This window comes from Chamaea fasciata, unplaced genomic scaffold, assembly GCF_029207755.1.
Source record: "Chamaea fasciata isolate MVZ Bird 193981 ecotype frontalis unplaced genomic scaffold, bChaFas1.0.hap1 SCAF_5, whole genome shotgun sequence".
In the NCBI taxonomy this organism is placed as follows: domain Eukaryota; kingdom Metazoa; phylum Chordata; class Aves; order Passeriformes; family Sylviidae; genus Chamaea; species Chamaea fasciata.
In genome coordinates this window covers 3,587,583-3,602,805 of record NW_027094090.1, presented here as the reverse complement: position 1 = coordinate 3,602,805, position 15,223 = coordinate 3,587,583, and the positions used below count along the sequence as shown (strand labels likewise).

Below are 15,223 nucleotides of genomic sequence, written 5' to 3'. Positions count from 1 at the left end.
GAAACACTTCCCTGTTTGCCTTGTTATTTTAAGGTGTGAAATTCCCCACTGAAAATCCTGGGATTGCTTTAGGGTGTAAATCCACAGGATGTTGAACTTGACTTTGGGTTACCTCATCTCTAATCAAGAGGCGACAACCACCTGCGACAAGGCACTGATCCAGCAGCAAAATCCCGCTGCTCTAAGAGAAAAGTGTGTTTACAGGGCTACTCTGTCCCCGCTGCCAGAACAGATATTCCGTCCTGCTGCTGCCAGCAGAACTTGGCATGTGTTACCACAGTGCCTTCTCCGGGAAAATCAGCAGAATTACAGCCATTTGCTCACACCTGAACCAGACCTAATTTAGGATTTTCGTGGTTTAACCGTGGCTGGAAGCACAACCCCACTCACTCACTCTCCCACAGTGAGGTGGGGAAGAGAACTGGAGGGTAAAAGTGCGAAAACTCATGGGTTGACGTACAAACAGTTCAATGGGTAAAGCAAAAGGCACGTGCACAAGCAAAACAAAAGAAGGGATTAATTCCCTACTTCTCACAGGTGTCCAGTGATCCCCAGGAAAGCAGGGCTCCATCACATGTAGTGGTGGCTTGGGAAGGCAAACACCATCACCCCGAATGTCCCCCCTTTCCTAAACATGACAAAATGAGTTGTGGAATATTTTTGGTCAGTTTGGGGACAGCTGTCCTTGGTCTTTCCCCTCCCAACTCCTTGTGCCCCTCCAGCCCCCACACTGGTGGGGTGAGAAGCAGAAAAGCCTTGACTATGTAAGCCCTTGCTCAGCAAACCCCAAAACATCTCTATATTATCAACATTGTTTTGGTCACAAGTCAGAAACACAGCCCCAGAGCAGCTACTCTGGAGAAAATCAACCTGTCCCAGCCCAAACCAGCACAGTGTTGCAAAGCAATGCAGCTTTTTTGAGATCTAATGGGAAGAACAAAGAATTCCAGCCCTCCTGAATGCACAGATTGTTATTGGATTTATTTTCGTGGAGGTGCCCGATGGCTGAAGTTGATTGTGTTCAGGAGGAACCTAATTCCCAGCCCGGTGATGCACCTGGGATGCAGCTCTCCAGGTCTCCTGCCTGCAGGCGCTCAGTGCTGGATGTGAACCCCCCCCACGGATGATGGATGAGTCTGTTCAGCCCATTTACGGTGGAGGATGATCACCCTCCGGAAACTACAGCCTGTCATTATACCATGGACTTTGCTATTGAACTGTTTCCTAACTTCTCATTACCACCCACCTTTCATTAAGAGCCTGGATCGTTATCTCATCATTGCAGGTTATTAAATCAAACAATGGCAAAGGCTGTGGCCTTTCTGAGGCTGACTCACCTCATTATGTAACAAGCCCGGGCCAGTGACAACTTCAGCATCGTCTTGGTGACAGAGAAGCGTCTAAAAAGTTGTAGGCAATGATATGGTGAAGCCAGATACCCCAGAGATGCTGAAGATTCTCTTCAAAGCAATGCAAAGAACCTAAAACACAAAGCTCTGGGGGAGAATCTGTGGCGGTTTGTATTTCTGATGATCAAGAAGGACGTGCTTGTAGGCAGCAGCGGGCAGCAGATTAATCAGAGCCTGGGAGAAAGGGTACTTTTTTCTCTCAGGTCTCAACCCCCGCTGATAATCAGTTTGGCTCCTGATATAGGGGCTTTTGAAGCAGCATCCCAGAAGGATCTGCATTGCCTGGGAGGCTCAGATGGAAAGGCTCCCCTGAGGGATGCTGAGCAGGGAGGAGGCGTTGAAGCTCTCAGCTCCTGCTGTTCTGCCTCCATCCACAGCAAAGCTGTGGGTAGAGTTTGGGAAGGATTTATGTAATTTTGGGGTGTCTACAAGGAACTGGTCACCTTTGACCACTTCTACCACCTGTGGGGAGAAACAGGCACCCACTTGCACACAGAACAATTCAGCTGCCCTGCTGTGGGTACTGACTGCAAACCAGGATCAGATGTGTCCTGGCGGAGTTTGTGTCCTCTGAGCACTGAGGGAACCTCAGAGCCATGCCCAAAACCATTCCAGGCACATCTCAGTGCTCTCCAGCATGAGGTGACCCAAAACACAAGTCCTTGTCCAATCCAGGGTCCCATGCAGGGAGGAAGAGCGGAGCTTTGGTGAGGAGCTGTGTTTCAAAACCGTGTACCTGCCGAGCATCTTCCCACCCACGCCTCACCTCTCTGAGCACGTCTGCCCCATGGACAACCTGCTCATTCCTGCTTCCTCACAGGGCTGGGATGATCCAGACAATGGTTGCTCAACAGTGGCCCACACACCTCAGCTCTGGCCAAGAAGAACCACTTTTGGGACCAGCACCACCCCTGGGGTTGAGCTATTCCCTGGATCAGCCTCCCCAAGGGCTCCCCTCTCCTTTCAGCTGGTGGAAACCACAAGGAATCCAGAGGTGAGGTCTAAGTGTCCCACTTTTCCAGAGTGTTGCCATGTGCTTTTAAACTCGAGATCTGCAGGCACTGCTTTTAGGAGGTCTGTGAAAGACAAGTAAGAGGGAAAATGTGTGGTCGACAAGCTGAAATTTAGAATAGTAAGGTCCTGTTTTGTTTCCGTATCTTTTGCTGGAGCTCCTTACAGTCAAAACCTCTCTCAGGGAACCTCCAATTTCCTAACACCCCTCCTAACCAAGTTTTGGACCCAAATCACTGGAATAAGATCACACAGATAGCTGGAATGCAGAAATTAAATAACCAAATTTTCTTATCATGGTTTTCTTAAAATTCTTCCACTTACAGAGCAATGATTTTAATGCATTTAAGTCCCAGCAGATGATTTTAATTTCTGTATTTAATTTACTTTTTTCTCTGCCATGGAGACCTGGCTGGGAAAGAAAAAAAAAAGACTAAAATTGTTTTAAAACATCTACAGAACTTGTTTCTTCTTTCCCTGATATTTTCCAATCAGACATGAAAAATATTAATGGAAAATTTCTCTGGAATTTTGGGGCAATCTGAAACAATATGGGGAGCTTGCCGCCAACATATTTTCTCAAATACATTTATATTTTCCAACCCGCAATGACAAGCTGTTAACAGCACCTTGGGTTAAAAAAAAAAAAAAAAAAAAAAAAAAAAAAAAAACCAAACAAACAAACAAACAAAAAAAAACAACAACAAAAAAAACCAAAAAGCCAAAACAAACAAACAAAAAAACCCACCCAAAACTGACTTCAGTGTTTAGATTTCTGCCCTGGAGTTTAACAGGGAGTAGCAAAGCAGCATCTGGGTGCCTGGCAGAGGTCACAAGGAAAGATGCTGTGCTTCAAAGCACTTGAGAGGGCCTCAGTTTTTTCCCAAACAACTGCTGTTACTTGAGCTGAGAGACAGAGCAGGGAAGTCATGGCACAGGTGGAAGCACATCTTGGCCATTGATTATAACTCAAAAAAACCCACTTTTACTGTTTCTGCTTCAGCATTTCCAGCCACACCACTCATTAGGGAATCACAGAATGGTTCGGGTTGGAAGGGACATAAAAGATTATCCAGTTCCAACCCCCTGCCATGGGCAGGTACACCTTCCACCATCCCAGGTTTCTCCAAGCCGTGTCCAACCTGACTTTGGACGCTTCCGGGGAAGGAGCGGCCACAGCTTCTCTGGGCGACCTGTCCCAGCACAAACTCTGTGCTACAAACACAACACCTCTCAAGCTATACAAATGACCCCAGGAGAGAGGCTCACCTCACCTGTCCATGCCCCTTGTGCCTCCCCCCGGCTCAGCTCTGGTGGGTTTGTGCTCCCCGCACGTTCCTGGGCTGCTGCCTGCGGTGACAGCATGGCTACAGCCAGGGTTTCACATTTCCCAACCCAGCTGTTTACCCAGGGCTCAGCCTGAAGGAAAACAACGGCTAGACAGTCAACAAGAGATCTGAGGGCCACCCGACTCCCGGGCAGGCTTTCCTGCCAGTTTCCCTATAAAGAGGGAGAGCCAGGCTCAGGCTCAAGGTATGACCTTCCTTCAGTTCATGTTGTTATTACCCAGGCTCGAACAGCCCCAGGCACTTGACTGATGGGCACCTTTCACCCACTGCCGGGTGAAGATGCTTGTGATGCCTCAGGGGTTCCATGGATGGTCACTGAGGCAGCGGGAGATACAGTTTGTACCCATGGAGCAGAGCCCAGAGCAATTCCCAAACCTGCCAGCTATGCAAAAGCAAGGCCTTTCTGCAGATTTGGCTATGGATGGGTTTGGGATGAAGGTGGGGTAGCCAGAGGGTCACAGGAGCTGTAGTATCTGCAGGACATGCTTTGAGCATGGATGAGCTGTGCCCCTCCCCATCCTGCCCTAAACACTCCTGCTCATTCCAGACCTGACCAGCGGAATATCCCTGAAAACCCATCTCAGCCCCAGAGACTGAGCAGGCGCAGCTCCCCTGCACACGTGCAGGAGCACACACAGCTACCCCCGTCCCTTCAGATGCTGCTCAAAAATCTGGTCCTCTTGCATTCAGGCAGAGCCAGTCACTGATGACAGGGGTGAGGAAAGCTCAGCCCTGGCACACGCCAGCCTCATCCCACGCTGTCTTGTCCCATCTTGCCTGTAGCTGGGCCGTTAACCGCCAGGCCACCCAACCCCAACCCCGTGGCTGCCAGCACGGTGTGACAGCACATTCCAAGCCAGGCTGCCAAAGGTAACCTCAGGTCGTCCAGAATTCGGGCTAGGAAAGTCACATCCGTAAAAAGGACGCTTCCCCCCCTCATGCCTTCCACCTAATTGCGGCTGTTGCAACAGCCCTACATGATTTAATGGTTTATTGCTTTGTTCTTTTATTTGTAGTGTAAATGTTTTGGACGTGATCAGTTTCTCAGCTGCACAGCTGCACCCAAAAATTACTAAGCGGAGGAAAAAAAAAAAGGGAAAGGAGAAACATGGCAGTAACCAGAGGTGATTTAAGGTTTAAGGGAAACAAAGGCTTTGCTGACTGTGTTCCCCCGTGCACATGACCTTCACAGCTAGCAGGAGGCGGAAATCCATTTCCTACCTTTGGCAAAGCCACTTTGGAGAAAAAAACAATCACAAAAATCACTGCTGGCAGGTGCCTCTTCTGTCTCAACTCATCCTGCTCAGCTTGGTTCAGCAGCATGGAGATTTTGGAGGTGAAGCTACTTCTGAGTTCCTCAACTCACCCCAAAGCCTTGTCCTCAGCCATGAATGGGATCCAGCCCTCCAGTTGGGAAATGGACACAGGCTGGAAAATAAACCCAAACCCTACCATTTATTTTTCTTTATTATTATTCTATATACTGCTTATTCTATACATTTTTCTTTATTTTGCTCTGAATGGGAATGTTGTTTTGTGAGCATGGATCCATCCCTGGAGCACCTGGTGTTGGCATAAAGCCACCCCACATTCCTTTTGTGGAAGGGCTTTATCAGGCTGCCTGAGCCCAAATCACAGCATCAGCTATGTCCTACTGTTCCTGTGAGAAATTCCTTCCTAATAAGGAGGATTTCTAAGAAAGTCATTGAGAAGGAGGAAAAAAAGCCAAGTCAAATTCTCAAATTTCTGCTCCAGCCATGTTAGTCTCCTATTGGCATTTAAGGTGGGGTGTTTGCCTGGGTCACGCCTGGCATGAAGGCAAGAGTTTGCTCCAAATAAATTTATATTGAGGTGACTGAGGAGCCTTTATTTTGCACTTGTGCCAGGTGACCTGGCAGTACACACTTGCATTTTTAGCGGTGGAAAAATTTGGTGTCCCAGGCACAGAAATCAGCAGTTGTTCAGTCCTCACCTTCAAGCCCATGAGCAATACCCAGTGCAACTCTGCTTATCCCCCAGTAAAGGCAGCTGGAGCATCCTGGCTCAATGGAGACTGAAACTGGGAAGCCACATCCCTGCTTGGAGCTCATGGGTTTGGGAGGAGGAGACAAAACACGCAGTTTTGCTCCCAGTACTGATGCCTTTTCAGGCTTACCTTGAAACAGAGACCAAAGTTACAAGGATAAAAGCAGATATATTTAATGAAGGGCAGACAAAGGCTCCCCAAGGGGCTACACCCAAGATGGACTATGGTCACTGAGGTTTTCAGACAGATAAAAGTTTGGGTTATATTTACATATCAGGGGTTAATCGTCCAATTACAGCTTCAGGTAATGAAGTCACATTCCCCCAGTTTGCTCCTCCCAATTCACTTTGGTTTGGACTTTTGAAGGCAGTAAGGATCCTTGGATCTCAGGCCAAGAGGGATTGTTTTGTCTGAGCAAAACGTGAAGGCATTTAACTAACACTTTACACGGAGCTTAGAGTTATGCACTAATGCACTGCAGCGTTTGAAAAAATAAAAAAGCGAAGAGGCTAAGGCACCAGTACCTCCTGGTTAAAAACACACCCCTGATCCTGGCGGGTTTTCCCTGTTGTTTACCACCCTCAGCTGCTCTCCGGGCTTCCTGGAAGGAGCTGGAAAGCGCAGCTTGCACGGCTCTGGCACGCTCCTTTCGCGTGTCCCGGGAGGAGCCGGAGCGGAGCCCGCAGCGCTCCCCGCCCGTGTCCACGCGAACGGGACGTGCACGGCCTACGGCTTCCCGGGGCTGGCCCCTCATGCCAGCCAAGGCCAATAAAATAATAAGTAAAACTGGTAAACAAGTTCGCCCCGCTGCCCTGGGAAAGGTTCTCCCCACGTCAGGTCCGATAAACAAGCTCCAGAGGCCGCGGGGAGGGGAATAAATCAGACTGGGTGAAGGGATGCAGCTGGTTCTCACCAGTCCCGACAGAAGAGAGCCCAAAGCGGGGCCGGGACTGCACAAGGACACGGCAATCCCTTCTTTTCTCTGTGGATTTACCGTCACCTTCCCCAGCAACATCGTTTCTCCCCAGACAATTTCACAAGGAGACTTTGGTCTGTCTCAGCTTGCTCCCTCTGTCCCCAGATAATAGTTTTCAAAGCTGAGCAAAACTTTCCTTGATTTCCAACCCAAATCAACATCTCTCCAGGTGGGGTTTTAACACCCTGCCCACAGGGGCTGATTTGGAAGCTCTGCACTGCACTACAAAGTTTTCACCAGTATTGCCCCCCAAAAAATACCTTCACAGGGAACACATCTTAGGATGCTCCAGCACAGCCAGGATTGGTGCAGAGAGGTGGATCCGTGGATAAGAGCAGCTAAAAGCACCATCAGCACAGCCTCCAGTCCATCTCTGCACCCTCCCGTGCCTCAGTTTCCCCTGCCTCAATTGGTAAGGCTGGAAATCATCCAACACAGAGTGAAGAACTGGGGAGAGGGGGAACGTAAAGGTCTCAGCAGTCAATTCTGAACAAACAGCATGAAGTCCCAGAAGAAATTATTATTATTATTATTATTATTATTATTATTATTATTATTATTATTATTATTATCATCATCATCAACAACAACAACACAACAAAACAACAACACAACAACAACAACAATATTAATATTGCTGGGAAACCAAAAGGAAAGCCCAATTCCATGCTGTTTTAGCAAGAGGGTGGAATACAAAATGCAGGAGGTTGGGTTTTCTGGACTGGATGGTGCTGGTTCCTCAGCACCAAGGAAGGGCACTTCTGACTCCAGGCCCTGTGCTTTTGGGAAGAGGTTTAATCTGGGATGGGACATGGTGGGCAATACCAAGGAGCTGTTTTCAGAATGGGGTGTATGGGAGAGGACAAAATGAGAGTGGTTTTGTTCTACAGGAAGGAGAAAACTGGGGAATAGCTTTTGGCCTGGAAAAGGATGCTGTGGATAAGATAATAGCTGTTATTTATAGCAAAAATATTTAAGGTTTAAACAAGATATGCTGCCCCAGTGGAATCCTAATTAATGGAATTCTAATACCCCTTGCCAGGACAAGGAATTCTCCAGGGGAGAACAAAAGGAAACCTAAATTGGCTTGTGTGAGTTTGATCTTGAGTCCCAACTGAGGCCTGTCCCCCATCCTTCCCCCCCCCGCCCCCAACCTTAAAATGTAGTTATGGAAAAAATTAAGGGAAAAGAATCAGGTGCCCTGCAGAGATGTGTGTGCCTGCACGCACGCACCAGGAAAACAGGGATCACACCTTGCTGGCTGCTGGTTTTGAAATCCTCCCACGTCCCTCCGTGAAAAAAAAAACCAAAACACCTGTGGTCATCTGATTTAAAGCCTTCGGAGACGTTTTGTGCCGAGATCAATTTCTCCATCACAGAGGGTGTGTTAGGGGAAGGTTCAGCAGGGCAGCAGCTCTGCTGGCACAGGCTCCCAGTGGCACAAGGATGGTGGGATGGCAGGTGGAAAAGGGGCCTGGGGGGTGTTGGTGGTGGGATCTGAGCACTGGGGTGAAGCCCAAGCCCAATCTGAGCTGGTTTCCTGTGTGACATAGCCACTGAGCTTGATTTCAGCTGGTGGCTGGAAATACAGCAATGGAGAGTCCTTCCCCATCCCTGCCAGGAGGGAGACAGGACACCAAAATAAGGGTTTTTTCAGCATCCTGAGTTTCTTGGTGGGATGCTGGCCCTGGCAGGGAGGTTATAGGTGTGTTTGCCTGCTCCCAGGTTAGGACATGAGAATATACCTTCAGTATTGTTATGTGGTTTAATTCCCAGACTCAGGAAGTCTCAGAGGTGTTAACAACCCAGATCTTTCCCCACCAGCTGGTTTCTGTGGAGTCATCAGAATGGAGAGCAGGTCCCAAAACCCCACTGGACCTCCCAGAGCTGCACACCCTACAGGAGTTTCTTGTGGAGTGGTGGTTCCACCTGCAGCTGGTGGCAGCCAAGGTTGTCCCACCTGGCCCCCACAGCCTGGCATGTGCCCCCTGCACCAGCACCATGAGATGTGGTGGACTCTACTGCTTGTTTGTGCATGACCCAGTGAGCAATAATGGGAACAAAACCAGGCATGGTGACTCTCAAATCCATTTAAAACTCCTCATAAATGCTAAAGAAAGTGCAAAGGCCAAGAGGCAGCAGGAAGGTCGTGCTCACCAAGGGCCTTCTTGGAAGTGCAGGGAGGTGCTGGGAGGGGTGTGATAGGGGGACAGACACCTGCTCCTTTGGGTCCTTTGGCTCAAGAGGCTGGTGAGGTGAAAGGGAGTGAAAGGAAACCAAGAGCCAGAATGAAAATACCACAGTGAGAAATACAGGCCAGGGGACAAAGCAGGAGGGGAGGTGATTTCCAGCCTTCCAGGAAAGGTGTTCAGTGAAAACAAGGTGATGGTTTGACTCAGGCACGAGCCAGTGAGTCAGGAGAGCTAGGACCAGTTCTGCCACACATTTCCTTCCTGCCCTTTAAGCAGACACCCTCAAGCAGACACCTACAGTGTCACTGTCACTGGGACAGTCCCCATGGGGAGCTGCAGCAGGCAGGACCCCCCTCAAGCAACTCCTGACTCCTCACGTGGCTTCTCTGCATCCTTCAGCACTTAAAAATCCTGTCCACTGCCTCTGACAGGAAATGCTGGATAAAAACTTTTCCAGGGCTGCCAGGAAGACACGACATCGAGGAGTGATGGGTGATGTCACCGGAAAGGCAGCAGCATGTGGGTCTGCAGGGCATTCCCAGCAATCCAGAAAGTCTCCCGAAGTGACAAGATTATCCCTTCCAATACCTAAAAAAAAGCTGCAGAAAGGCAGTTCTCCAGCTTTAGCTGTAACCACTCTGCAAAAGCAGAGTTTCCCATCAGGGGGTGTTATAATCTGAGTCACTGCAGGAGCTGGGACCGCAAGGAAGTTCTTGGTGGCACAGGGGACAGGGCAGCAGAAATAGCAATGCTGCGATGTGGCACAGTCCTGCCCTTTTCCTTCATGCTCACAGGCAAAAGGCACCTCTGCTCCTGCTAACAAGAGCCTCTTTGATCTCAGCAAGCAGAAATGAGACCAGAGGATGTTGTAACTTCTGCTGACAGAATGTACAAAGTAGTGTGAGCAGTGAGAGAGGGAAGGGTTCTGCCCCTCCACTCCACTCTCATGAGACCCCGACCTGGAGCACCATGTCCAGCTCGGGGTCTCCAATATAAGAGGGATGTGGAGCTGTTGGAGCAAGCTCAGAAGAGGGCATGAAAATGCTCCAAGAGCTGGAAAACCTTTTTTATAGAGACAGGATGAGAGAGCTGGAGTTTTTCAGCCTGGAGAAGGCTTGTGGGAGATCTTAGAGCCCCTTCCAGTGCCTAAAGGGAACATATAAAAAAAGACGGGTGTCATTGTTGAGGCGGTCACGACACGCAGAGAGACACAGTAAAAGTTCAGAAGGCTCAGAAGGCCCTTTATTATTGCTGAATGCTGTCTTTATACAGTTTTTACAAACTTCAAGGGCAACTTCTAATTGGTTAATAGCTTTCTTGTTAATTATTCTATTGGTTAGGAAAAGGTATTTTACTTGTCCATCAAATCTATCTATTCTCAGATTGTTTACAGATTTTCTTTACTGATTCTCATCGGAAAAATCCCTTGTTTTTACAGGTGCATTTTTTTTCACCATCAGAATAGATTGTTGTGTTAAAGGAACTGCTCATTCTCAAAACAGCTTCATATGGGAACTTACAGATTACTTGTTAGCTGCACTTAGAAGAAATGACAGGCTAGGTTTTTACCCTATTCCTACAGATGGGGACAGATTTTTTTAGCAGGGTCTGTTGCAATAGGACAAGGGGTGATGGTTTCAAAGTGAAGGAGGGTTGATTTAAATTAGATATAAGGAAGAAAATCTTTATTTTGAAGCTGGTGAGACCCTGGAACAGGTTGCCCAGAGATGTGGTGGATGCCCCATCCCTGGACTTGTTCAAGGTGAGATTGGAGTGACTTTAAGTAAACTCATCAAGTACAAGATGTCCTTGCCCTGTCAGAGGGTTTGGAACTAGGTGATCTTTTACATCCTTTCCCACCCAAACTGTTCTGTGCCTCTATCACCATGTGTTCAATCTCTGCTCGCTGGCTTTCAGTCTTATCTCCAGCTCCTTCCCAGCCAGCAGCATCGGGATTTCATTTGTCCTTTGACAGATGACAAATGTCCCGCTCGCTGGCAATGCCCTGCCAGCTTATCACCTGCACGCTCCCAGCCTTCCTTGCGTCAGCTGCAGTAATTAAATCATATTTTTTCAGGAAGGGCACTTCAGGTGAAAGCTCCCAACAACTCCTGCCAGCAGAGCTGCAGCCACAGACAGGCTTTTGCCAGGGTAATGGCACTGCATAGGGATCAGGGCTCTCTCCAGTGCTCCCAGCTGATGCAGCAATGCTGGAAGAAATTAATTTCTGTCCTAAGCTCCTTCCTCCTGGCTGTCCTTGAGCATCCCTGCTAGAAACACCTTTCTTTAATATCTGAAACTGCCAAATGCCTTGAGGTTGGCTAAATGGCAGCTGTTATACAGCCATGAAGTGCAGATCCTTTGGCAATGCCACAGGCTACAATGCCCGAGGGGGAGGGAGGCAGAACAGAGCCAAGGCAGCCAGGATTTCACACAGACTTCTCAGGGAGACACAGAAAAGTGATGCCAAAGCTGCAAGCAGTAAGAAACCAGCCAAGACAGGGGTGAAATTTCCATTTTCTGCCACAGGATGGTCCATTTCCACACACAGGGGTGTGCAAACACAGTTGAGACCCTCCAAAATGCTCATCCCAAAGTGTCCTTGTGCCTCAAGCTACCGAAGGTCTACAGAGCAGCAGCCCTTGGGCAGAGCCTCCTCTTTACACCCTGGATCAGGGTGGCTGTGAGCAAGACCTGTGGTGAGATGCTGTTCCCAAAAAGCTCCCAAGTAAAGGCTCAGCCTCCTTGCCAAGCTACATGGAGTCCCCATATTCCTCTGGGAGGGTCAGGAACACGGCCAGATTCCAACCCAGCTGAAGCCGCCACCTTCAGCAAGGATTTTTATGCACCAAGTTGAACTAGAAGGAAAATAGCTTCATGCCCAACTCTCCTGCAAACTTAGGATATGCGCAGCTTGCTGTGGGCAGCTTCTGAAGGGTAGCCACAAGGCCATGCTCTCCACAACCCTCCTGCCTGGTGGCTTATGGATATGCCCCTGGGAAGCCCAGGCAGCCCAGCAGCAGCCACTGAGCAGTGGTCCAGGCAGGGATGGTGATGTGGGGTCCCACCAGCCCAACGGGATGATCTGAACTGAGGTTAAAGGCTGCAGCCAGGTCACAGCACTGCTAAGCCACCATTAAACCATGACCCCAAGTGCCACATCTACACGTCCTAAATCCCTCCAGGGACGCTGACTCCACCGCTTCCCCCAGGCACCGCTTTTCCAGCGCTTGACAACTCTCGTGGTGACAAAATTATCCCTAAAATACACAAGCAGTGGATAAAACCCATCCACACCGGCCTCTCTGCCTCCTTGGGCTGTCTGGAGCCGCAGGCTGATGCACGGAGCTGCTGGGAGCTGTTCTGGCATTTCAAGGTTGACCTCTAGAGGAAGTTTGTAGTCAGACGAGCTACGGCTGCGACGGTGACAAGGGCTGCGGGACAGAACTGCCGAGGATTTTCAGGTAAACCGTGCCCCACGGTTCTGGCAGCGATGACAAGCACGGCACGGTGTCCCAACAAACGGGTCCCCCCCGGTTTAGGTGTGCTGGGGCAGGACCGCACACGGAAAAGCATCAATTGCCGCAAATCCGCCGTGTGTCCCCGAGTGCTGGATAGCTGCCCGGTCACTTCTGTCCCTGCTGAGGCTGCGGCAGGGCCACGGGAGCTGCCCTCCAACATGGGGAGTTCCCCCGGTCTCTCCCCGCTCCCCCAGCTCAGCGATTTTAAAGCCTCACAAGCTCTGCTTTCCTCCCACCGCCCACCCCCAGCAGCTCTCCTTCTGCTCTAAATTAATCCGTTTATCACCTAAAATTAAATCTAGCCCTGCAGTCTGCTGCGCTGTCAGGATGCGAGGGTGTGAACCACATCACGCTGCGCGGAGCCTTAAAAGGCAGCAGAAACCTCGGCGCCTGAGATACGGGTTCTGCGAGCATCACTGCGGGCACTGCCTCACCCCCGTGACAACCTCCCCAGAGCAGCCAGAGGAGAGAAAAAACAAAGCCAGCCCTCTCCCCGCCGATTTCATTCCCTCCCTGCTGCCTTTCGATGCCGTGCCAGTGGCAGTGTGTGACACCTCTGTCCCTGCCCCAGCACAGGACTGCCCTCCGGCCAAAGCACCTGTGTGCGGTGCTGAGCTGCACCTTCTGCCCGTGTCCTTGCACATCCCGACTTCACCCTGCCACCCCTGGCTTTTTTGGCTCATGAGGAAGACTTTTCCGCTTCCTTTTCTCCACCCAATAGAGCTGCTGGGGAAAGGGACCACCACAAGCATCCCACTCTGCGCCCGCACTTCCCTCCGGGAAGAGGGGGAGGTGACATTTAAGCAGCTCGGAGAGGATGGAAAACTCATCCACGGCAGCACAGGAGCACCCATGGGGGCTTTAGGTCTCATAGGTCCCTATTCCCAGAGGAAGGTGGTGCTTCCTTCCCACTCTGCCAAGCCAGAGAGTGGCAAGTGTGGATTTCTGTGGAAAAGAGATGGTTTGGGGTGCAGATCTGAGAGCACCTCGGCACGGACGGGGCTTGCCCAGGTGAGGGCCGTTTCCCTCCGCAGCCTCTCCTGCCAGCCCCTCAGCCGAGCACCTCCCAAGGACACAAATGCGCTCAGTTCTCAGCCTGCACCGCCCCAGCAGCACCCCCTGCCAGGAACATCCCGCTGCCCTCTGTGTTCAGCCCTTGCATCAACCAGAGCAGCTCGTTCCCCTCGCCCGAGGACAGCCGAAAAACCCCACAGGGAAGGAGGAAAGGGGCCAGTTGCCCTTTTCAGGCTGCACAGAACACACACACCCACCCCACACACAACCCCAGGGGTGTCCCCTATCGTCCTCCAAAAGCCGGCGGTGCGGCAGAGCCGGGCACAGCCCGGTGCTCCCATCTCCCATCCCCGCAGGAGGCACCGCCAGGGGCACGGAGCCATCCCTGGATGCCCAGGTAGTCCCTGAGGGAGCATCCCGGGATGCTGCCCACCCATCCAGCCCTACCTTTGCGGAACGGCATGGAGCGGGAGGAGGCAGCGCTGCGCTCGGACTCCTGGGTTCCGCGGGCTCGGACTCGGTCTCTCAGATATGTATATAAAATATATGTATTTCTTCTGTATCTCTATTTCTTCCTCCTCCTCCTTCTTTCAGAAGGAAACGGACATATTTGGGCAAAGCCCGGCAGAAACCAGCGTCATTCCGAGGGTGGCACTGCAGAAAGGAGGAAGTTCTTGCAGTTTCAGAGCTTTTAACCCTTCGCTTCCTGGAGACGGGCAGGGATGGGAGGGAAGTGACAGGAACAGGACAGGGAGCTGATGGCCTTAGAAAGGAGTGGAAGGTACTGGGAAAGGGTTTTTTAGTTGATTTGTGGTGGATTTTTTTCTTGGTAGGACCAGTACAGAACGGAATGTAATGATTGTGGGTGTGATAATGGAATTTTGGCCTCCTGCATCGCTTATGCAAATTTCTGAGCTCATCAGAGCACCAATCCCATCTTCTTCGTGGTGGCACTGGGACAAACTGGGGGCTTCACAAACAAGGGGCTCAGAAACTCAGATCTCCCTGTTCAGCATCTCCTGTTCTTGCACAGGCAACTGGAAGTTCAGATCCTGCAGTGCTGGATCCTAAGGATGAACAAATACGCCTTGCCTGGCCTCACAGGGCTGGGATGATCCATGAGCTTTGGAACAGCATCAGATCCGTGTGTCCTCATCTCTGGAGCTCAGGTTGCAGCAGGAGGTGAAGGTGGAACATTTTAACCTGGGAGGGTTGTTTTTTTTTACTGTGGTTCCTTCATGCCCTCCCTGGAGGTAGAAAGGCACTGGCTTGGAGGGAGTTCAAGAGAAACTCTCAGTACTGTGCAGGATATGACCCCATCCTTTCATCTGCATGCTTGACAGTGATACCATGAGCTTTGTTCTGTGTCTCTGCTCCCTGCAAAACTGTTTTTCCTTCCTGGAGTCAACAAGACCTTCCTGAAACGATCCCTGAGGTGCTCTAAAGCCTCCCCATCCATCTCCTGCAGGCTCCAGCCCCATCCAGACCACCTCCAGGTGAGTGTTCTTCATCCTCCCCAGGGCAAAGTCTGCCAGGTTTGGCTTTACCCCCACTGGAGAAACCTGTTTAGGCCAGTGGGTGAGGAGCGCTCCAAAAAAACTCCCCCCAGGCTGTTACGAGAGCTGTGACTCCAACAGGAACGGCAGGGACACGGACACCAACGTCCTACATGGCTTTGCTGCCTCTGCCCTGCTCCGGGAGTGTTGGTTGCTGCATGTGGAGATG

The 15,223-nt window shown here is 50.6% G+C and overlaps 1 protein-coding gene across 1 annotated transcript in view; it reads right to left on the bottom strand.

Annotated features, from left to right (window-relative positions):
• The window catches only part of PFKFB3 (6-phosphofructo-2-kinase/fructose-2,6-biphosphatase 3), a 41,513-nt gene extending 27,375 nt beyond the window's left edge, over positions 1-14,138 (bottom strand). Inside the window, exon 1 of the mRNA XM_066182669.1 lies at positions 13,946-14,138. Within this exon, the coding sequence (XP_066038766.1) occupies positions 13,946-13,961 (16 nt within the window). The 5' untranslated portion in view covers positions 13,962-14,138. The remainder of the gene's footprint in view (positions 1-13,945) is intronic.
• Between the last annotated feature and the right edge of the window lie 1,085 nt (positions 14,139-15,223).